A 25142-nucleotide genomic window follows, 5' to 3' on the forward strand; every position below is an offset into this window, starting at 1 on the left:
GCAGGCTCCAGACGCGCAAGCTCAGTGGCCATGGCTCACGGGCCCAGCTGCTCCGTGGCATGTGGGATCCTCCCGGACACGAACCCGTGTCCCCTGCATCGGCAGGCGGACTCTCAACCACTGCGCCACCAGGGAAGCCCTATTTTTATGTTTTTATCTCACTTTCATTTGTGGTATTTTCTAATTTTCTAGAATGCACATGTACTGCTTCTGTAATTACAAGTTGAGCATTACCCAGATAGCCGGGCACACATGAGAAGTGACACATTGACATAAGTACTTATGTTGGCATTATTTGCAACAGCAAGAGATTAGAAGCCATCGAAATGTGCATCAGTGTGGGACTGGGCAAGTAAATCCTAGCATGTCTATGCAGTGGAATACGAGGCAGCTTAAGAAATAATGTGAACCTTCTCTACGAACTGGTATGGAAACATCTTCAAGACATAGAACAGTGTGTATAGAATGCTATCGTTTGTGTAAAAGCAGAAGGGGATGAGACTGTCTATATGTGTTTGCTTGTACGTGCGTGAGGAAATTCTGGACGAAACAAAAGAAATGAATAATGGTCACAGAGGTGGGACAGAGGACCCAGATAAAGGAGGGATGGGAGACAGACTTTTTGCTGTAAACTCTTTTCGGGGTGTGGGGAGGGTAGAACCAGTTGAATGTTTCCCCCCCCCAAAAAAATATTTTAATAAGAATTGGTTATATTTTTAACAGTTTCTACTCCTACAAAAGAGTACAGACCCATCCCTCTTCTCAGCACAGAAAGGCCCAGAACAAAGACGCTGTGCACGCTAGCTTACCAGTTGATCTTCCTCTTTTGCTGGGATTTAATCACTGTGCTTTCTTCATCTCTCTTCTTCAGCACCTGGAAGCTGTACTCTAACTTCTCTTGGTTTAGCTGATAAGTTGCTTTCATTTGCTGAAGCTGTTGCTCAAGAATCTAAAGTTAAAGTTTAAAAAAATAATCCTAATTGGCCCTGGTACAATTTGTCATGCATGAGGGTCCCTGGCTGTTTGTTCTGCAGTCGTATCAGAGGAACCTTAGGACAAGTGTCTCCACCTGAATTCTTAGAAAATTTATCATTAGAGGCAAACTAAAGGTCAACCAGAAAAAATACAAATCATTCAAGTGCAAGCTAACGTCTACGTGCTTAAAGTCTAAGAGAGATCAGAGTTAGAGCACAGTTCAAGTACAGCTACCTCTCATGCTCTGCTCCAGACCCTTCAGAGAACGAGCAGCCCCACTAGAAAAACCATAAAAGTTAACATGGCCACAAAAAACCTGCAAGGTCCCCACTCTGACCTTCCAGTTGTCAATGTCAGTGTTTAGCAAACCGTGTTCATTTTAAAGGAGGATAGAGGCAACCGTCCTTACTATTTGGATCATCATTAGTTGTGTTCATTCATTCAGCAAATATTTATCGAGTGCCTATTATATGTCTGATGCTTTTCGAGGTGCTGCTGGGAAAACACAGGTGAAAAAGGCCCAGTCCTTCCCTGTCTAGGAGAGGGACAGATGAACAAGCACTGGTGACAAGAAGCAAGATCAGGGTAAGCACAGGTATGGGACCAATGAGAGGAGGGTTCTCCCGGGCCCTGAGGGCAGGGCAGGCGTCCCTGAAAATATGGCATTCGCATGTCTGAGGCCTGGAGAATGAGTAGGAGTTACTCAGGTGGAGGGGAGAGAGGTCTAGAGAGGCAAGGGAAAGCCAGGTGCTTTGGGGAAACCATGAGCAGTTTAGGACGTGAGGTATGAAGCAGGGAGGGAATGGTAGAGATGAGGCTGACAGAGCAGCAGGGCCTGACAGAGCTAGGAGTCTAACGCTTTATCCTTGAAGGCAAAGGAGGGTCACTAAGACGTTAGGGGGAAGAGTAGAATTACTGGTCCACGCAGGGTAGAAAGGTCCTTCTGCAGCTGGTGAAAAGGATTAGGGAGGGGCAAGGCTGGAACAGGGCAAATATACTGGCTCGCTCCTGCCTTTCTCGAATGGAGGTGCAGCAATGGAAGATGCAATTAAGTACAATCAGATCTGGATAAGGCAGCCATGTGACATGCCACATACCACACTCTTTCAAGCCTCCTTCCCGTCTGCCTCCACTCGACTACAGACCCTCCCCAAGGAGTCAACAGAGGAAGGAAGAGATTCCAGACTGCTCTGGGTCATCCTCAAGGAGCAGAACTGGCCAGGAGGTGATAAACGGGAGAACAAAGGCAATCACCCATCATCAGAGGGTGAGTCATTCCCACCTTCCCTGTGGAGTCGGTGATCCCCACACTGCAACTGAGGGAATTAGTCACCTCAGGATCTGTTTAGCTACCCCAGAGATTTTAAATTTTCCATTATGGGACAAGAATTGAATATCTCCTTCAGAACAGAAGGCCTGTTCTATCTCTTCTTTAACAGGTGGTCAGTGAAGAACCATCTTGGTCACCAGGATGATAACTAATTGTACCCCTCAATTTCTCTACTTTCAGTCAAATTTTTATTTACTTTTTTCTAGTTATATGCTTTTCTTTGCAAAAACTTTTCCTCATTGTGAAAGTAATATCTGCTCATTGTAGAAAACACAGAAAGTACAGTAAAGGATAAAGAAGGAGACATAGGAGAAGGGGGAAGAAAAACTACCCATAATTCCACCTCCCAAAGGCAATTTCTGTTGACATACTGGCCTGTTCCTTTCCAGTGTTCCTTACATAATTGAGATGTAACCATACCTACAATTTTATATCCCACTTTTCTCCTTTACTATTACAACTTAAGAATTTTCCATGCCCATCAAGTTTTATTAATATAATTTTAATGGTGCATATTTTTATATTATAATTTACCCTATAGGAAATATTTATGTTTACCATATACCATAATGTTTTACCATTTCCCTACAGTATATACATTTACAAATGTATAAATACATTTATATTGTTTTGATAATCTTCAATATTATAAAATAATGGTGGGAAGAATTACATTTAAAACTTTGGGGGTATTTTGTTTATTTCCTTAAGGTAGGTTCTCAGAAGTGAAGTTCAAAGGCTCTCCACAAAGCAATTTACGGTTCACACCCCACTGGCCGTGTGCAAGTACCCGCATCCCCACCCCGTCAGCTCTCAGCACTGTGCAGGGCAGGCCCAGCCCTTGGGTAGGGAGCTGTCGGGAGCCGCACCGCACTCTCCTGAGCAGGATTAAAGTTTAATTTAGAAATTCCTGACTTGAATATTATCCCAAAGAGCCTATGGAAGGTTCTGAAGGCATAGCCTCAGCTCAAGTGCAATTAGCTGGGGTGGTCCCAGCCTGAGCCACTGCTCCGGGCCCTGGACCCTTCTAGGGATGACTGTGAGTGCCGAGTGGGGAAAGGGACGCTCAGCAATTCTTCCTACAAAGTCATGATGATTTATGCCACCGTGCTCCAAACGAAACCAGCCCACTACTTCAAGTGTGACCAGCCCTGGACACCGGGGAGGCCATTCGTCAACGTGGCTTGGCACAGAAGCACCATAGAAAAGCTCCTTGTTGGATGGCGACAATCTGAGAAAGGGTGAACACTCACAGAGAAGGAGGGTCTCCAGAGCTGCTCTGGATCTGGAATGACAGTGAATGAGTACCAGGCTTTGCTGGGACGGAGGCACCCAGGAGCCCCATGACCCTGAGTGCCTGGGTGTCTGCTCTGACCATGTCCGGTGACCTCTTTCTTCCTAGGGCTTTGCAATGAGCTCCTGTCACTGAAACAGAATTTCCCAAACTTACTTACTATAGAACAGTTTTTATACTTATTTATACTTATAACACAGCAGGAGCACATGAGTTATAAACGTGAGAGCCCTACCATATGAATTCTCGTGTGAATTTCATTCAAAAGGCAGATTATTACACAATAATAATCATGTAAATGGACTCTATTTTTCCTACAGAACACATCTTGAAAGGAAAAAAATATCACTGGCATCACTTTTTTTGTTGGTCTTGTGAAACCACCACCAATATTTCACCTAGCTGAACACAGTTTACAAAACTCTGAACAAAAGTAACTAGGCCATGTCTTTTTCTTTGTGACCTGAAGGAACTTATAGCACCACACTCTAACCAACTGAGCTAACCAGCCGCTCGATGTGGCCTGAAAGACCTTAAATCTGAGCTGATTTTATAGACGAATATATATATATATAATAATTATAATCCGTCACCTGACTGTTTTAATTTAGTGTTCTGCTTGTACACGCACTTGAATTGTATTCGCCGATTTTATTTCCTCTCGTTGAAAACATTTGCCCCTGCTCTTTGCTAATGCTCTTAGGGAACTGACGCTTGGAGGAACGAGCGATGCAGCGTACATACAGATCACACATCAGCCCTCCCTTCACCTCCACTCTGTCCCAAGACCACCACAGGGCGCTTCACGTTCGTGATGCCACTTAGGAGTGGCTGTCAGTGCTGTTGATGAATTTACAGAACTAATCACGGTCTCCTGCCTCTTGCAGTTCCGTGTCTACAGCAGGCAATTACATGAATTCTGTTACTCATTATTTGTTTGCAACACCTTCTGCTCGTGATAATTTTAGTACCGGTGACTCTATTGTTAATTATCACAGGTTTTAGTCTCAATATATAGCTGTCCTTGATTGTCATACATTGAGTATAGTTTCATATTAAAAAATTGTAATCTGAAGTGAGAGAGTGGCATGGACATATGTACACTACCAAATGTAAAATAGATTGCTGGGGGGAGCAGCTGCATCACATAGGGAGATCAGCTCGGTGCTTTGTGACCTACCTCCTAGAGGGGTGGGATAGGGAGGGTGGGAGGGAGGGAGACGCAAGAGGGAGGAGATATGGGGATGTATGTATATGTATAGCTGATTCACTTTGTTATACAGCAGAAACTAACACACCATTGTAAAGTATTATACTCCAATAAAGATGTTAAATAAAATAAAGTGTAGATATTTTTAATACCAAAAAAATTGTAATCGATCTTGTTAAATGCTTGTGCTTATTATTCAATTATCCAGAGGAATTTTGCAATGTTGTACTCCGTGTTCCGAAGACTAATGGCAAAACGTCATGGTTAGTTTGGGGGAATAATTTATAAAGATTACAATCTAACCCGCCACAAAAATCCTTCAATGTTGCACGTACTCCAGGTGTTGATCGCACCTCCCTTTTCCCCTCTTTTTCCTGGGGCAGTAGGAGCAAGGAAGCTGCTTTCTGGAGCCATCTCCTACCCTGGGCTGACGCCGCCGGTTGCCAATACCCACCCAGCAGAATGGAAATTTAGAACAGCCTTTCTCTCTGGCCTTCTCAGATGATTCTAAAGACCCCACTGAGCCTCTTTATCACCGATCTCAACCCTGTGGGGATGGGAGGGAACCCCTGGATTCCATTTGGAACTGCAGACTCTCCATCCCACACTCTTGCTTACCCTTTTCTTCCCTGTTGCTCACTCTTTTATACTATTTACACTATTTATGTAGCTTGCTTTCTCGCTCAAAAGATTGTAAATTCCTTAAGGACAGAAATTGTATCTTATTTATTTTTATGCTTTGCACCCTGTAAGTTCACAATACTTGTTAAATAAATAACTTGTATTTAACTTTTTGTGATGAATATTCTGGTACTAAAGTTGAACTAAACCATTTCACAATTTTAAATGAGCAGGTAAGGCCTAAAAATAAAAACCATTTGCTTCCTGCATCAAGAACTAAGTGTTTCTAGCAGTTTTATTTTGGGGTGGTGGGCAGCAGTGGTAAAATCTTCATTCATTGCTAGTGTGACCTTGCTAGCAGTAAGCACTTGAAAAGTACATCTTCTTATTTTTACTTCTTATGCTTCGCCTATCAAACCATATCTATGTGTATTGGATCCTTTGTATTTTTGTGGTTTGCAAAAATTTTAGTTCCATATTTTAGAACTGACACAGTGCTATGAATTAGTGTTAGGAATTGAGCTGCGTGCCGTTATCTTTTTGACAAAAATCGACACTGTTTAACTTTACTATCTAGTGAATACAGCTCAGAGGCACTATGATAAAGTTCAGTCTAGTGAAATATTCCACATATTGCAATACGGGTAATCCCTGATTTGATTACCTTTTCCCAGCTAAAGTGTGGAGTGTGGTACAGTGTACTCACCTCTAACACAGGAAGGAACTGTTACACAGAGGAACTGCACACACTTTCCCACTCTGAGAATCTCCATCTGCCTGCCTCCTGCATACCCACACTCCACTGTTAGTCCCTCCAGACAGAGGGAGCCAGGAAAGCCAGGTCTCCCAGGCTACCTGCCTCTCTGCCGCTCACCTCCCTAGTCTCACCCCCTAACCTCTATAATCTCCCCATGTCCCAGAATTTTTTGGCTTCGTTCAAGCATTTGAACATTGGATTAAGAACATGAGGTTCCACTCCTACAGCTCAATAGCAAAAAAATACTCAGTTAGAAAATGGGGAAAGGACCTGAAGAGCCGTTTCTCCAAAGAAGATATGTAGATGGCCAACAGGCACATGAAAAGATGCTCATGACTAATCATCAGGGAAATGCAAATCAAAAGCACAATGAGATATCATCTCACACCTATTAGCATGGCTGTTTATCAAAAAACAAAGGATGGCAAGTGTTGGCAAGGATGTGGAGAAAAGAGAATCCTTCTGTGCTGCTGGTGGGAATGCAAATTGGTGCAGCCGCTAAGGAAACAATATGGAGGTTCCTCAAAAAATTAAAAATAGGACTACCATTTGATCCAGTAATCCCACTTCTGGGTATATACCCCAAAAAAATTGATCTCGAAGAGCTATCTGCACTCCCACATTCACTGTAGCATTATTCCCAATAGCCAAGGTATAGAAACAACCTAAATGTCCGATGAAGGACTAATGGACTTTTAAAAAGTGGTATATATACAGTGGCATATTATTCAGCCTTTAAAAGAAAAAGGAAATCCTGCCATTTGTAGCAACATAAATGGACATGCAGGACGTTATGTTAAGTGAAATAAGCCAGACACAGAAAGACAGATATTGCATGATCTCACTTACATGTAGGATCTAAAATAATCAAACTCCTAGAAGCAGAGAGTAGAATTTGCTGGGAGGGACTGCCAGGGGCTGGAGGAGGGGAAGATGAGGAGGTACTGGTCAAAGGGTGCAAAGTTTCAGTTATGTAAGATGAATACATTCTGGAAATGTACAACAGAGGGCTTATGGTTAACAATACTGTACTGTATATTTAAAAATTTGCGAAGAGGGTAGATCTTATATTAAAGGTCTTTACCACAAAAGGAAAAACGAAACAAAAAAGAACATGAGTTTCCATTATTTCACTGTTTGAGGCCAACAGTATGTACTTTCGTCATATAAATGATCGTAGAATCAAGATAACTTGAGAAAGCTTAACAATAGCCATTTTCATTAGAAGTGTAATGTGTACAGCCCGCAGAAGCAGTGCGGCTTTCTTACAGACTTCTACTGTCCTTTGTCTAACGCTCAGCTCTGTGACATTAATATAAGAAAGGCTCAAGGAAATTCTCAACTGGAAAAATATTTGTAATCTAATAGGGTTTGGGGGCGGGGGTTGCTTTTGTTCAGGCCTTGTCTTGTGGCTTTCGGGATCCTAGTTCCTGACCAGGGACTGCACCCAAGGCCATGGCAGTGAGAGCGCCGAGTCCTAACCACTGGACAGCCAGGGAATTCGCTAACAGGGTTTTTTAATTTAACCTCGTTATATAAAGCTACAAGAGGAGTTAAGACCTGAAATTCTACCAAAGGCTGTGTGGAAAAGCTTTAATCTAACACGTTTTTCTAGAGAAAGACTGAAATGAATAGAACATGAACATGCTTGAATAATAAGACACAATTACATTACATCATCTAAATATAATTAGGGATTTTTTTTTTTTTAACTGATGTTGAAATACAGAATCCTAGGTTTGGAAAGAACTTTAGAAACCAGAAAAATCTAACCTCCTTCCCACGGCAGGAATCCTTCTTCTACACTGAAGACAGACATAGTCATTCAGTCTGTGAATACTTTATGAGATAAGGGACTCTTTGTTTTGTGGGCTGACCCTTTTCTGTATTAGACAGTTCTAAGTCTGAGGAGGCTCTTTCTGATGGTGAGTCAGAACCTGCCTTACTGCTACGTTCAACCGTCAATCAGGGGGCTGTGTGGCATGTTGGGAAGGATACAGGCTACTGAGACACACAGAACTGGGTTTCAATCCAGGGCTTACCACTTACCAGATAAGTAGCCTTGTCTCTGAGCCTCAGTTTCCTCGTGTATAAAATGCCATTAGTGATTTCTCCCCTTCACGTGACTGTGAGGGTTAGAGACCCTGTGTATTAAGTGTCTGGGATACGGTAGACACCCATTGGGCGGTGGTTGTCCTAGCACTGGCCGTGTGACACAGCTAGCTACCTGACCCTAGGGCCATTTTCCCTTCACCCCGCGAAAATACACAATTCTCTCAACGGTCCCTCACGTGCCATGGTTTCCAGACCCCTTCAGCATCTTGGCAGTTTTCCACTGGTTTATTAAAGAAAGCATTCCTCCACGTGTATCCTGTACATGAGCTCCTTCAAAGACGATCATTTAAAAGAGAGCAGATAACAAGTAGGGACTGGTTGAATGGACTAGCTCTAGAATATCATGGGTGGTTGCTAAGGAAGAGACATTCACAGGTGCTCTCCGCCTGCTCAGCCGCCCAGACGCGAGTCACACCTGCACGTCCTGCTCCAGCTTGATCTTGATCGTGTTGTACTCTTCGCAGTCCCAGATCCTCTGTTTGTTGAGCTGCTTCTCGTGGTCCTCCACTTTCTTGATGCGGTTCATAAGATACTCCAGCTGAAGGCACAGGGAGACAAGGGGAAGGGCAGGTCCCGTCCCTGTTCCGACTGTGGAGGGAGTGTGTCTGCCCTCAGAACCCCTGTGCCCCAAGGCTTTGAACTCCCAGGTTATGGCTTGTATTGCCTAATGGGGTTCTACTCCAGAAACTCTAAGAGGAAGGCAGACCCTGCAGTCAGACATTTGTATTTCTAAAAAAAAATACCCAGTGGATCTTGGTCATATTATTTCTTTGTTCTTTACGTCTCTGAAATAAAGCGAAAACCCCACACCCTTTAAAATGTGTCTTAAAACATCATTGTGGGCGGCAAATAGCCATGGTTGGGGGAGATACCCAGGAAATAAAGTAGAGAGTGGGAGGACTGTGGAAACCACAGCGGGCTGCACGGGTGGTACTGACCACCACCACGAGAGGGCGCCATCCGCAGTCCCCGCTGGTTAACTAACTGGCAGGTGCAGTCAGGGATGCTGGCCACGGCACTCCTCCCCAAGGTCCAAAAAGGCTAGCAAATTCAGCCCCAAGAGGAGTCACCCCAGACCCCATGGACCACCCTTGACACCCCTGCCCCTCCCCCATCGGCCGCCCCTTGACCTCTTTGGCACTGTGAGCCTGCAGGGCCTGCTCCCATTTCTTCTTATTGCTGGTCAGCAGCTCCTGTCGCTCCACCTCAAATGCTTTCTGCGACCCACAAGGAAAAGGGCTCTTGTGTCTGTTTTAATTAGGCAGGTCCCACAGCATCAAAGAAATCTCAGACAACAGCACCAGTGCCACATTGCCACCCACAAAGTCAAATCGACTTGCCAAGTTTCATGCAACCAAAAGACTGTGGAATGTGTTGCGTGGAAAGTGTTACGAAATCTATGCTTCACGCAGACTGTGAGAGGAAACGTGCCAGCTGCCCTGTGTCGACTGGATAAGCGAGGCAGGAAGCCAGCGCCTTGCAGTCACAGGGCCAACCCTGGCATGACTTCAGCCGGGACTCGGGTTCGAGCATTGCTATGGCTGGGGTTCCCATGAAGCAAAGGCAGCATGGAGCTCACAGAACAGGGGATGGGGTAGACTCAGGAATGCAGAAATGAGTCTGTAATAATCCAAAGAGACAGGTCCCCACCTCTGGGCTCTCTTCCATTTTGGAAAGGTCTTTCTCGATCTCAATCCTTAACATTTCATGCGAATCCAGAATATTGGATCCTGGATCCTGTTTGGCACACCCCTTTCCTCTCCCTCCATCCCTGACTGTCATAAACACATCAAATAAATGGCTCACAAATGCCTGTTGCTTCTGGAGCACCAATCTCCCTCCTCCACACCTCTTACCCCTCTTTTATTTTCTTTCCAAGTGCTTATCACACCTGTCAACTTATATACTTAGTAATTTATCTCTATTGTCTAGCTGTCTCCTGCTAGAATACAGGCTTCATCCAGGACTTTTTCCGTGATTGTATCTCCAGCCCCTGGCACAGTGCTTGCCATTTAGTACACTTGCATATTTGTTGGAGGAGTGAATGTATCAATAAGTAAGTGAACGAAACGCTAGAGTAGAGACAGCAATGAGAGGACCAAGACATCTGGGGCCCCTCCCTGGGTGGTTAGGCCACAGGCAGCCACCTCCCAGGAGACTCCTCCCAGGGGTCTCCCAGAGGCAGAGGGCAGCTCTCTCGCATGCCATCACCTCACCTCGATGTATTGGAGCTCCTGGCGAAAGGTTTTCATCACATTTTTCACCTGTTCTTCCATCCTCTCCAGGAGCAGGCAGATGTCACCCGACTGTTTCTTCAAATCCTTCACGTACTGATCATGCTTTGTTTCTAACTCCTAGAGAAGAGCACGTCAAAGGTTGGTCATCAACTGAGACAGAAGCCAGAAGTTGCCAGCCACGCCTCACCCCCGGGGCGGTGGCGGGGGTCGGGGGTGGGGGGGGGACTTCTCCCATCAGCATCACGCACTAGGAATTATAACTGCACAACGGGAAGGTGCTCGGGAGAGGCTGGGGTGTCTGGAGGCCATGGGCTCAGCTCGGGGCAAAGTCTCAACGAGCAGCACAGGATCAGACCCCTCAATGACTACTTGCTTCAAATCTCCCTGCAGCCTCCCAGAAAGCCCAGGGTGCTCCAGCTAAGCAATGAATAATATCCTGTGACAAGCCATAATGGAAAAGAACATGAAAGAGAATGTATATATATGTATAAGTGAGTCACTTTGCTGTACAGCAGTAATTAACACAACATTGTAATTCAACCATACTTCAATAAAAAATAAATTTAAAAAAGTGTATTGCCTGAGCTATATCGCATTCTGGGTAACGAAGTAAAGCCTCGGCCTTTCTCCATTCAGGAGAAGCTAACATCCCCCAGCTCCATCCCCGGCAGCCAGGACCGAGGGCCAGGCTCTTGCCTGCTGTAACTCGCTGATCAGCTTGTTCTTATCTTCTACCAGCCCAGCGCAGTGCACCTGCTGGGCGTTGAGCATTTCCCACAGCTCCTGGGGGATCCTCTTCTGTTTGCCCTCCTCCCACTTCATGGCGATCTCATCAAATTTGTCCTGACTGGTCTTGACCTCATTCTCCAGCTTTTCAAGTCTGCAAATACAAACAGCCCAGCTCCTGAGGCTGCCTTCCAAGAAAGCAGTCTGGTTCTCTAGGGTCTGTAAAACAGGCCCAGGTACCCAGCTCTGCCTGAAAACCAAACCGGGCTCTGAGAAATCTTCATTTAGTTTAATGCTTGACTCCAAGTAACTGAGACCAAATAAACAAAGTGACACATAACAAAAACGGATCAACATTAAGGCTGTACACACACACACACACACACACACACACACACACACACACAGATCAAGAGTCAATTTGTCACATACTTCTAAGATGGTGACACACAGCAGTTAACCACTTGGTCACAAGTCCCATAGCTTGTGTTGAAATACTGATTTTGCCACTTGGCTCTCAACTTTAGAGAAATTGCTTAACTTCTGCAGGCCCCATTTTTCTCATCTGTAGAATAGAGAGGATGAAAGGATCAACTGTTGACAAAAAATGCACAACGTGAGAGTTGCGAGTTAAGTTTTATTGGGGGCAAAATGAGGACCGCAGCCCGGAAGACAGAGTTTCAGGTAACTCTGAGAAATTGCTCCTGGGAGGCGCTGGGAGGAGCCTGGATAAATAGGAGTTTTGCAGGCAGTTGGGAACGTCAAAAGATTACTGTTAAAGGAAACCAGATATCTCAAGTTAAGCAATTTAGCGCTTTTCTATGTATGGGAAGATGCAAGAGCCTGGGCTCACTCAAATCATTCCTTTGATACGCATCTCAGCTATCTGGGGCCAGCATCGTGACACATCCTGAGTTTCCTCAGGGCTCACTGCAGGGAGTGGCTGCAGTCTGATGGCTGCTAGATGACAGGTATTCTTTTCAACCCTGAGTCTCCTCAGGGCTCACTGGCTCATGCTGGAGGGCTGCAATCATTGATGACTGTGACATCCTTTGTTTATTAATATGGCAGGAACTATTCCATTTATAAATATTCCATTCCATTTATAAATATTCCACTTATCACTACCTTCCTATGGCTGTTGTCAGGATTAAATAAAATTATTCCCAGCACAGTAGTCACTTAACAAATGGCACTCATTATTTTTTACTATTGACATGACCTCAACTGTCTGGCCATTCCTCTCCCAAATCACCAATAAATGACCAGTGGAACATACAAAAAGGAAAACTCCACCATTAGTAATGGAAAATAGAGATGATCTCCCAGAATTCCAGAAATTCCAAAGAAACCATGTGATGGAGAACACTGAGGACGGGGCTGGATAGAAAGAGGTATTAGGGCTGAGATGTGAGGCCCCTTCTGAGAACAGGGGCCAGGACATATGCCTGTGACCCTCTCCCAAATTTAACAGACTGTCCTTCTATGAGACTGTCTCCAAACGAGGGTTCAAACTCCCTTAAGGACAAGAATCACAACATAATTATCTTATGATCCCCTTCTCCTTCCCACCTTCCAAGCTAGGGTACATAGTACATCTTATAATTCAATTAACTTTTTTTTTCTAAAAAATGAGAAACAGCTGTTAGATTATCTTTCCAGAACCCACATTTATCTTGTAACTCTGCCACTAGCGACCTTCCTTTTTCCTCAGAGGACCTTCCATTTTTCCTCAAGAGAAGCCTAACTCCTCAACGGGACCCTCAGGGACTTTCTGCAGCTGTCCCCGCCAATTCAGTCCCTGGTATAAGCCATGACAGGCAGTGGGAAGTTTCAAGAATAAATTATATCTTGGTGACACTGGCAAAGTTGCTGGTGGGGAGAACGACTTATGTTAAACAACTGAAAATATTGTTGTTAAAATTGTACTGTGTTAAAATTATATTGTGGGGACTTCTCTGATGGTGCAGTGGTTAAGAATCCACCTGCCAATGCAGGGGACACGGGTTCGAGCCCTGGTCTGGGAAGATCCCACATGCTGTGGAGCAACTAAGCCCATGCACCACAATTACTGAGCCCTCATGCCACAACTACTGAAGCCCATGCGCCTAGAGCCCGCGCTTCACGACAAGAGAAGCCACCTCAGTGAGAAGCCTGTGCACGGCAACAAAGACCCAAGGCAGCCAAAAATACATAAATAAAAATCAATCAATCAAAAAAAAATTGTACTGTGTATGTACCTACTGAGATGAGCAAAACGGCCCCGTGGGCTGTTCTTGTAATTGGACTATAGGTAGGAGATTAATTAAAGAACAAGCCAAAGGAAGAGATTACATGAGAACCTCTGTTCCTGCTGCTATCGGTCTTCTGTGGGCAAACAAAACTTAGAAGCTGACTCCTAAGCAGCTTACGCCTGCCTCCATCGGGCAAGCTGACCGCCCACAGCCTGCCTGCCTGCCAAGGCCTGGAGCTGAGGGTCGGCCGCGGGACCCCATCGTCCCTCTGACCCTCTGTCCTTCTAGGCACGGAGTCTTTACCATCTTTAACACGCTGTTACATTTGTACGTAGTGTTTATGGGTCTGGTTGTTATGATTAATTTAAATCCAGAACAGCCTAATGTACCTGCTCAGCCTCGTCTCTTTTCTTCCACCACCCCCCATCCATCCCTCACTCTCATGCCATTCCCAAACATCATGCAATCTCACGCCTCTGCCCAAGTTGCTCCTAAAATGCCCATTCCTTGACTCCAACTCCTCTTCATCCTTTATCGCCCAACTCAAATATCACTTTGCCTGGAACGTTTTCTCTAATCGCTCCAGAGAGAATTAAAGACCTCCTCATATGTGTTTCCAGGACTCTTATACATGCCTTTAACACAAATCATGGTTGGGCGTTTGCACATCTGGCTCTACTAGACTGTGTACGTCAAGAGCAGAGGCCATGTCCACTCCTCTTTGTAGCCAAAGGGCTTGTACGCATTAAGAAGGTAATACTTAGGAGGAGGGAAGCAACGAGGGAGGGAGGGAGGGAAGGAAAGAAAGAGGGAGGGAGGATTCGAAAGGGGCAAGAAGTGGGTTCTACTAGATAGGTTTGACAAAGACAGGGAGAATTTGAGGACCCAGAGAGGAGATACTTCACTGCAGAGCCGGGGCGGGGCGGGGGGGGGGGGGCGGTCCTCACCCTCACCTCTGACGCTTTATCTCCTCTTCCTCGACTCTCCTGTGGACCTCCCTGATATCTGCAGCTACCTGGATATTTGTCACCAACTCGGTGCCACAGAGCAGCAGCTTAGCCAACTTCTGAAAACCAAGAAGAATGTATAAAGTTAGAAACATTTGCACAACTGTCTGTAGGTGTTCAATCCAACCAAGCAGGAATTAAAAGCTGCCTTAAGGGACTTCCCTGGTGGTCCAGTGGTAAAGAATCTGCCTTCCAATGCTGGGGACGTGGGTTCGATCCCTGATCGGGGAACTGAGATCCCACGTGCGGCGGAGAAACTAAGCCCGTGTGCCTCAACTAGAGAGCCCGTGTGCTGCAAACTACAGAGCCCATGCGCTCTGGAGCCCGCGCCACAGCTAGAGAGAGAAAACCCACACGCCACAACTAGAGAGAAGCCCACATGCCGCAACTAAGACCCGACACAGGCAAAAATAAATAAATTAAAAAATAAAAATAAAAAATAAATATTAAAAAAAAATCTACCTTAAGACTTTAAAGCGTAGCATCTACTTAGCAACCTGTTTCCACTAGGACACTTGTGATGTGATGTTACAGCTTACAATTTAATAGCACTCTGCAATTCTGGAGGTACTTTAGTTTATTCTCGTTAAAGGAGGGACCAGCCTATCAGTACGCGGGCATCCGCTCTGGGTACATCTCAGCACTTTCCCCAGCAGGCTTCCAAGTGACTGACACTGCCAGGGTCCTTTCTAAGAAGCTCAGCTGGGGGTGTGAGACACATAATAATAATTGTCCTGCAATGTCCATTTCCCCCTCTTCTTTTAATAACAGAACACCCAAATTTTAGCTAGGCATTTGACCTCCCAAAATAGATACATCTCCCAACCTCCCTTGCAGCTAGATTGCAATCTGACCAATAACACATGAGCAGAAGTGTATGTGCCACTTCTGAATTGTGCCTTGAAGGGGAAAGGTGTGCCCTCTGCTGCCCCCTTTTTCTCTGTCTCCCAGGCTGGCATGTGACGTGGTGAGCAGACGAAGGCAACCTAAGCAAGGGTGGAAGGAGGTGAGGTTCCCAGCCTCAAAGAAACCCCCATATCAGCCCTGGACTATTTCTGCTCTGAACTGTTTATTACGTGAACCAGAGAAATAAGCTTCTACCTTGTTTAAGCTAATGTTACGTGGAACCTCTTGCTATAGGTGTTCTAATACAGGAGAGAATTGTAGCCGACTGCACTGACCCCTCCCTCAAAGGCCCAGGAATTTTGCTACTGGTACCCCCCTTCTAAATTCCTCTTGGTAAATTTCACATGCAGTACCTTCCCTCCTGAACTTTTGGTGATGTCATGATTTCAAGATGATAAATCCTCTCAAAAAAAGTTCAAGTACCCTTAGGTTATGCCTGAGTTTTTCCAAGTCTGTTTTGGAATTTACAAATTTTTCAACTCTCGAATCATTTCTGAACTAGGAACTTATAAATATCTCTGCTCCAGGGATTCACTGAAATGATCAGAGACTCTATTTCACCTCATTCTTCTAAGGAAATTTTGAAATACAGTTTTAATGAATACGGAACTGAACCTCCACCCAGCTATCCAGGGTACTCCAGGCCTTTTTTAAACAGCTGCAGCCTTATCACTTGTGCCAAACGGTCTTACATGCATAAGGAAGCAATGGCTTTCCTGTAGTTTTGAGCAATTTTCTATTTTCTACTCAGACAATGCGAACATCAGAAATTTCTGAATCAAGTATTTAAGTCTCAAAGTAAAACAGAAAATGTTACCATCAGATTGACACACCCCTAACATTTTTGAGACCCAGGATGAGAGTTTAAGTGAAGGTCCACATACCATATATCTAAATATTTAAAAATACAATTCAGTGTAATAAACCACTAAATATGTTCTATCCACCTACCTTGGCACCTTCATAACAATTTATAAGTCCTAGTTTGAATTCAGACTACCTATCAGAGTTCCTTTCAGAACTTGGTGGCTAGGGGAGAGCCAGTCTCTGGCCACCAGCCTGGAGTCCAACCCATTCTCTTCACACTCCTAGTCCTTCAGATGCAGGCATGTGAATTTCCCAGACCATACGTGCGAGCTCCATCTAAACCCCTGGTCATCCCTGAGGCCTTGTCTGCCCTGAGCAGGACAGACCCTGGGAAGAGGCCCATGCAGGCCTTGAAAGTGGGTTCAGAACCATTTGGGCAGGGAATCTGGAGTTCTGTGACACTCAGAGAGTGATCTAATGGGGGCACTTGGGCTCTGAGTAGACTTGAGGCAAGTCCACTTGAGGGGGTGCATCCAGAGGAGGGCCAGAACAAGACACAGGACCCTCCTCATTACTTTTATTCAATGGGCTAGAGGGCCTATCTAGAGCAATAAGGCAAGAAAAAAACTTTTAAGGTATCAAAATTGAACGGAAAAAGATAAAACTGTCATTTTCAGATGATTATATATGTAAAAAGAAACAAAAACAAAAAGAACCTACAGGTAAACTATTAGAATTAATAAATGAATTTGACCAGGTTGCTGGATATCAGATCAATATATAAAACCCAATTGTGGAAAAAAAAAAAAAAGAAAAAACAATTGTGGGCTTCCCTGGTGGCACAGTGGTTGAGAGTCCACCTGCCAATGAAGGGGACACGGGTTCGTGCCCCGGTCCGGGAAGATCCCACATGCCGTGGAGCGGCTGGGCCCGTGAGCCATGGTCACTGAGCCTGCGCATCCAGAGCCTGTGCTCCGCAACGGGAGAGGCCACAACAGTGAGAGGTCCGCGTACCGCAAAAGAAAAAAAAAAAAAAAACCAATTGTACTTTTACATAATCAACAATGAACAATTATAACTTCAAGAAGTATAGGGACTTCCCTGGTGGTGCAGTGGTTAAGAATCTGCCTGCCAACACAGGGACACGGGTTCAATCCCTGGTCCGGGAAGATCCCACATGCCATGGAGCAACTAAGCCCATGCGCCACAACTACTGAGCCCTTGTGCCACAATTACTGAAGCCTGCACTCCCTAGGGCCTGTAGTCCACAACAAGAGAAGCCACCGCAATGAGAAGCCCAGGCACCACAACGAAGAGTAGCCCCCGCTCGCTGCAACTAGAGAAAGCCCGCACGCATCAGTGAAGACCTAGTGCAGCCAAAAATAAATAATAATTAAAAAAAGAAAATGTATAAAACATTGCTGAGTGAAATTAAAGAATACTTAAATAAAAGGAGGGATAATTTATCCTCACAGATTATAAATCTCTATATTGGTAAGATATTAATTTTTTCCCAAATTGATCTATAGATTCAATCCGATCTCAATTAAAACCCCAGCTGCTTTTTTTTGGTGGAAATTGAGAAGCAAATTCTAAAATTTATATGGAAATGCAAAGGGTCAAGAACAGCCAAGACCATCTTGAAGAACCACAAAGTTGGAGGACTTACCCCACCAGATATCAAGGCCTGTCGTGCAGCTACAGTAATTAAAATAGTGTGGAACTGGCATAAAGACAATTGACCAACGGAACAGAATAGAGAATCTAGAAACAAACAAGTAGGCTCACCTGATTTGCAACAAGGGTGCATTGCAATGCAGAGGGGAAAGGATGATCTTCTCTCTAAATGGTGCTGGGTTAATTAAAGGTCCATTTAGAAAACAATGAACCTTGAGCCCCACTTTGACACCACACACAAAAATGGATTCCAGATCCGTTTTGGTCTAAGATTATAGACCCAAATGTAAACAGTAAAACGATGAGGCTTCTAGAAGAAAACTTTAAAAAGTTGGAGTAGACCAAGATTAAACAGGAAACAAGAAGAACTATCATTTAAAAAACGATTGATAAGGTGCAGGACAGGGGCCCCTCCTGCCCAGGTCTAGGACAGACCTGGTTGTTAATACCTTGATATTGAGAAAGGTAGCATTTTCTTTATACATTTCTCTTCAATGGCAACACTCTTCGTGATTTAAGTCCTAAGCGAGAGGAACCTGGGAAAGCTACTGATGAAAACAACGTTATCTCTCTGGTTTTACACTCAATTTTATACTCTAAAATTGAAAATATACTGAACAGTATATCAGTATTTCCAGGATGATAGCAGTATCTACCACAACAGTATTTTCAAGATTATATATAATACCCTTTTTATTCTACACAGAAACACTCAGAGATCACCAACCTTTAGATGAAGTACCCTAAGTATAAAGGGGTGATCTGGATCAAGAACCCATAATAGTTCAAAGTTCTTTCCACTACAATAAAATACTTTATCCTTGATCCAGTACAGCACAGGTTGTCAACTATTGCTAGATACCTCTATGCTCTATAATAATATTTCAGTAATTTGAATATTTTTTTCTCCCAGTAAATACACTTCAATTTCTGCTAGCAGTGATCTCTCTTCTCCACTTTTATAAATCCCATTTAACTTTTCTAAGACCCAGCTCAAACCCCACTTTGTCCGTGGAACCTTCCCTGACCAGGCCGTCTGGATGAGCTCTTTCCCATATCTCAACGCCCACGGTGTCACTGTGCATGCAATTAATTAAATTAATTAAGTAAACGCGGCAGTGTGCCAGTTCCGGCGCGCTGCTTTGAACTACTGTTTATCGCTCCTGCGCCTCTCGCTCCAAGTCCTTTATTCATGTCTCAGGAGCCCTTGTCATCGCCACGGGAGAGCGATCAAAGACCTCCTTTTAGAGTTTATTGGGCACAAGCTCTGCCCTACTCCACAGCTACACCAAGAGGCCCTCGCTCTCCTAGAACTTACAGTTCCACTGGGGACACCGCACGCATACACATCTTCGAAAAGTCATACAAGGCAGAAAAGTATGTAAAATGAAACGAATGGTACAGACGGGAAGTCAAAGGGTTCAACCTGCGCCGCGGAGGAATTAGTGGAAGAGTTGGGAAGTGAGATGGTCTTGAAGTCTGCGAGGAGAGGGGAAAGGGGGAGGGGAGAGGACAGGAGGGAAAAAGAAGGGAGGAGCGGGGCTTGGCACTGTAGCCCACCAAAGGCACAGCACAGGAAGAGCAAAGCCCCAGTCCTACAGGACAGTCGCGACCCAGTAACTCCCCAGTTCTTACCAGTCTGCTTTCTTCTTTCTGTTTGTAGCTCTTGCTTTGATCTTCTTCCCTCTCCTTCCCGTCTAAATGTTCTCCAAGAGCTTCCCTGTGATGGAAAAAAGTAGAGAAACTGAAGTTACTTTTAGTACTTAGAGTCTATATTTTAAAATTTCATAGTACATCACAGTATATACAAAAATATATTCTATATGGATAAAAATTTGAATACTAAAAAAACACAATCGTAAAAACACTAGAATTAAATACAGGAGAGAACCTCTATTAGAGTAAGATCAAAGTTAGAAAAACAAAAAAGAGTGAAAGGTTTTACTTCCTAAAATTTAAACATTTTAGCAGTTCCCTGGTGGTCCAATGGTTAGGGCTCAGCCCTTTCACTGCCTTGGGCTGGGGTTCAATCCCTGGTGGGGGAACTAAGATCCCACAAGCCACGTGTCATGGCCAAAAAAAATTAAACATTTTATCCTTGAAAGTCAAGGGATAAACTGGTAAAAGATATTTGACAAACTTCTGCTCTAAAATAGAATGGGATCCTTCAAATCCATACAGAAAAGACAAAATACCATTAACACAACATTGTAAATCAGCTATACTTAAATTTTTAAAAGTTAAATTAATTTTTTTAAAAGACAAAATACCAAATAGGAAAATTGGCAAAGGATGTGAACAAGCAGTTTACAGAAGAAATACAAATGGCAAATAGACATTTGAAGATACGTTCAACTTCACATATAACCAGAAAAATGAAATTGAAAACCCTGTGAGGTATCCTCATTCTCCTATCAAGAGAAAAGATTTAAAAGTTGATAGTATCTGGTGGGGCAGAGGGTGTGAGTGACCATTGATTCATACTCCATGGGTGGGAATGTGAAGGGTCACAACCCATTCAAAAGGCAATTTGGCAAGACTTTTCCAAATCTTACATGGGCCTCCCGTCTGACTGAACCTTTACGAACTTTCCACACAAAGCTTTCACAAGTTCAAAAAGAAGTATGCACAAGAATGATTACTGCAGCACTCTCTCTACTAGCAGGAATGTGGAAGCATTCTACATACATGTTAATAGTTGCCTGTTTAAATAACTTGTGAGGCAACAATACAAGAAAATATATTGTAGCCTATTAAAAAAAAATGATGTGCTATCTAGCAGCACAGAAAGATGTCCACAATATGTAAGTAAAAAGAGCCAGCTGTAGAACAATATGTAAAGTATAATATAGATTTTCTTCTTAAAATAGGCTTATACACATATGCACGGAAAAATCTTGGAAGGATTTATGACCAACAGATGACAGGAATTATTTAAGGAAAGAGAACTTTACTGAGGACTTATAGTTTCTACATTTTTCTATTGCATGAATTTTATAAATAGCGCATATGTGTGTATGTGTTAATCAGAAAATAAGACCAAAGATGACGGGGGAAAGATAAGCTTCCAGATTCTGGGCTTCTTTGGGGGAGGTATGGGGGAATGACCCACCAAGACCCACCCCACTTACATGGTGGAGGTCCACTGTCTCCTCTGGCGCACAGAGGCCATGAGGATTCCCAGTTCTGCCTTAAGAAAAATGAGACCATCATCTTATGACTTCAACCATGGTGAAAGAAGCAGATGCCTTTCTTGACTCTTCATTCTTTCTTGACTTTTTCTCTCCCTGACTTCCACCTCCCTTCCCTTTGTTCAAAGGTCAGCACAGCCCTACATCGTGCTACACCATTTCTGAGAGCTGGAATTGAGTTAGCACCCCTCACCCCACTCCCAATCCAGCTGAAACTCTTTTTCCTCGTCATTTCATTCACTTCCATACCCTTATTGAACCTGCTCATTGCCCTTACGGAGAAAACGATTTGTTTCATTCTACTCAGGGCTTCAGATATTGCCAGGCTCATGGTGTTCTCATTACCATCCAAAACACACTCATTCACCTGACTTTCTACTTTGACCACCAATTAATTACCACCTCTGTCTAAATAATCCTTCCAACTACTTCCTGGAGCAAAGACCTGTGCTTCAGAAAGAAAAATAACTATGCTACACATTCTTATCATCTAGTTTCAGCCTTAATCCCATTGCTGCCTTGTACTTGTCATTTCTGACTGCCTAGCGCCACACTGTCCAGTATGATAGCCACTAACCACATGTGGCTGTTGAGCGCTTGAAATGATCTAAACTGAAATGTGCTATGAGTGTAAAATATGGACTAGATGGATTCTGAAGACTTTCAATAAAAAAAATAATCCTTTTCTTTGTATGTGAGAGTCGTCATTACTATTGTCATTACTATTGTCATGTCAATTACTATTGTCAATTGTCAATTACTATTGTCAATTGTCAATTACTTTCAATAAAAAAAATAATCCTTTTCTTTGTATGTGAGAGTCGTCATTACTATTGTCATTACTATTGTCATGTCAATTACTATTGTCATCGCTGTTCACTCTGGAAGCTTGCAGGACCCTTCTTTCGGGTCTTGGTGTTCTGAACATGCTCAGTGGTGTGCCTGGGGTGGGTCTACTTTCATTCATTCTGCTGTCAGGTGGCCCCTTTCAACCAGGGAACTCAGGATCTTCAGTTCTGAGAAATGTTCTTGAATTCTTTCAGTGATCATTTCCACCCTTCTGTTTACTCTCTCTTTCTGGATCTAGAAAGCAGATACTAGATCTCCTGGACTAGTCCTCTAATTTTTTTTTTTTTTTTTTTTGCAGTACGCAGGCCTCTCACTGTTGTGGCCTCTCCCGTTGCGGAGCACAGGCTCCGGACGTGCAGGCTCAGCGGCCGTGGCTCACGGGCCCAGCCGCTCCGCGGCATGTGGGATCTTCCCGGACTGGGGCACGAACCCGTGTCCCCTTCATCGGCAGGCGGACTCGCAACCATTGCGCCACCAGGGAAGCCCTAGTCCTCTAATTTTTAAAAAATCTTTTTCTCTACTAGTTTCTATCTTTTTTCCTTTTCGTTCTATCTCCCAGGCAATTCCATTACCTTTACTTCCCAACCCTTCTACTGTTTCCCATTTCGACCTTATTTTTAATTTCCAAGAGCTCTGTTTTGATCTCTAGATTATTTTAGTAGCATCCTATTCTTGTTTCATGTTTGCAATTATCTTTTCTTTTTTCTCTGAGGATCCTTTTTTTAAAAACTTTTATTTTTGGCTGCGTTGGGTCTTCATTGTGGTGTGTGGGCTTCTCATTGCGGTGGCTTCTCTTGTTGCGGAGCACAGGCTCTAGGTGTGCAGGCTTCAGTAGTCGTGGTGCATGGGCTCTAGAGCACAGGCTCAGTAGTTGTGGCGCACAGGCTTAGTTGCTCCACGGCATGTGGGATCTTCCTGGACCAGGGATCGAACCCGTGTCTACTGCATTAACAGGAAGATTCTTTTTTTATTTTTAACATCTTTATTGGAGTATAATTGCTTTACATTGTTGTGTTAGTTTCTGCTGTATAACAAAGTGAATCAGCTATACATATACATATATCTCCATATCCCCTTCCTCTTGCGTCTCCCTCCCACCCTCCCTGTCCCACCCCTCTAAGTGGTCACAAAGCACCAAGCTGATCTCCCTGTGCTATGCAGCTGCTTCCCACTAGCTATCTATTTTACATTTGGTAGTGTATATATGTCAATGCCACTCTCTCACTTTGTCCCAGCTTACCCTTCCCCCTCCCCATATCCTCAAGTCCATTATCTACACCAGCGTCTTTATTCCTGTCCTGCCTCTAGGTTCTTCAGAACCATTTTTTTTTTTTTTTAGATTCCATATATATGTGTTAGCATACAGTACTTGTTTTTCTCTTTCTGACTTACTTCAATCTGTATGAAAGACTCTAGGTCCATCTACCTCACTACAAATAACTCAATTTCGTTTCTTTTTGTGGCTGAGTAATATTCCATTGTATATATGTGCCACATCTTTATGCATTCATCTGTGGATGGACACTTAGGTTGCTTCCATGCCCTGGCTATTGTAAATTGAGCTGCAATGAACACTGTGGTACATGACTCTTTTTGAATTATGGTTTTCTCAGGGTGTATGCCCAGTAGTGGGATTGCTGGGTCGTATGGTAGTTCTATTTTTAGTTTTTTAAGGAACCTCCATACTGTTCTCCATAGTGGTTGTATCAATTTACATTCCCACCAACGGTGCAAGAAGGTTCCCCGTTCTCCACACCATTTATTTCTCCAGCATTTATTGTTTGTAGATTTTTTGATGACGGCCTTTCTGACTGGTGTGAGGTGATACCTCATTGTAGTTGTGATTTGCATTTCTCTAATGATTAGCGATGTTGAGCATTCTTTCATGTGTTTGTTGGCGATCTGTATATCTTCTTCTGAGGATTAATGACAGTCATTTTTTCCTTTTTTCTCTCTTTTCTTTTTTATTTTTTGGCCGTGCTGCACAGCATGCGAGATCTTAGTTCCCCAACCAGGGATCGAACCCTGCATTGGAAGCATGGAGTCTTAACCACTGGACTGCCACAGAAGTCCCTGTCTTTCTTTTTTAATTGAAGTAAAATTGGTATATAACATTATCTAAGTTTCAAGTGTACTTAAAGACAGTGTTTTCATTGTGTTTTGTTGTTTTCTTCCTACATGGTCTCAATTTCCTCTAAGTTGCTTTTTTCTGTTTATTCATTTTGGTGTCTACCTTTCACGTTAAACACTTTCTTCAGACGTCTCAAAATCCTTGGCTACCTTTCCATGCTAAGGCGAAAAAGCTTATGAAAGTGCTGAGTGCAAGTGTGTGGTATAACAGTTGTGAACTTCAGTGCAGGACAATCTACCTGAACCATTTCCCGGGCAAACCTGATTTCAGTGTCTTCAAGTCCCTCCTTCTGGGCTGGTCAGATTCTGCAGAGGGATTTCTCCAGTCTCCTGCCTGCAAGGGGCAGGTCCTGCCAGCATTCCAGGAACGGGGAGGGGGAGGCGCTCAGCTCCAGTGTGCATGTGTCCGTGGAATCCCTTTGCTTTTAGTACCATGTCCTTGCCTCCTCTCTGCCCAGCATCCCCCAAACCATGCATCCTCCATTTTACTTTCTCCAAACCTCCGGTCAACTGTGCAAAGTGGGAGAAAGGTTCTTGACATCTATTAATTTTCCAATCAATTCTCCTTAGTTTAGTTCCTTCTTCACCCCTATCCGGGTAAACCTGATGCTGCCTTTTGGAGGTTTATTGCAGAGGAAATGAAGGGGGCTCTCAGCTTTCCTCACTCCTAGTTTATATTTCCATACTCTTCAATCTGCTGAGCCATTTACCATCTGTCTATATACGTCCCAGCTTCCAAAATGTTGTTGCTATTGAGTCCCCCTGTTTTGCTTGACTTTGTGGGTTTATATCGTTTTTACTTAATCCCTTTATATCTCATTTTCGATAGAGATCCTAGGTAAATGCTTGTGTTCTATCCACCATCTTGACTCAGAAGTGACATCTCTCAGGAATTTGAAATGTCAACTGAAAAACTAGAGATTGAGAGTTTTGGGTGCTTTAGCCATTAATCTTATTCTTTATCTTCATATGGCATTTAATTCTGTTAACAGCTTCCCCTCTAAAACTACAACTCAATGACCCACCGAGATCTAGGCAGTTAGGGCAGTGGGCACCATAGGAAATCAAGGAGCCCA

General features: G+C 43.8%; 1 protein-coding gene across 1 annotated transcript in view; it reads right to left on the bottom strand.

Moving 5' to 3' along the window:
• The window catches only part of DRC1 (dynein regulatory complex subunit 1), a 45548-nt gene that overhangs the window by 16314 nt on the left and 4092 nt on the right, over positions 1 to 25142 (bottom strand). Inside the window, exons 2-8 of the mRNA XM_060027614.1 lie at positions 19532 to 19616; positions 14453 to 14565; positions 11236 to 11419; positions 10519 to 10656; positions 9433 to 9519; positions 8718 to 8840; positions 810 to 949 (exon numbers count right to left, since the gene is read on the bottom strand). Coding sequence (XP_059883597.1) covers positions 810 to 949; positions 8718 to 8840; positions 9433 to 9519; positions 10519 to 10656; positions 11236 to 11419; positions 14453 to 14565; positions 19532 to 19616 — 870 coding nt within the window. The remainder of the gene's footprint in view (positions 1 to 809; positions 950 to 8717; positions 8841 to 9432; positions 9520 to 10518; positions 10657 to 11235; positions 11420 to 14452; positions 14566 to 19531; positions 19617 to 25142) is intronic.

This window comes from Delphinus delphis, chromosome 12 (assembly GCF_949987515.2).
Source record: "Delphinus delphis chromosome 12, mDelDel1.2, whole genome shotgun sequence".
Classification (NCBI taxonomy): Eukaryota; Metazoa; Chordata; class Mammalia; order Artiodactyla; family Delphinidae; genus Delphinus; species Delphinus delphis.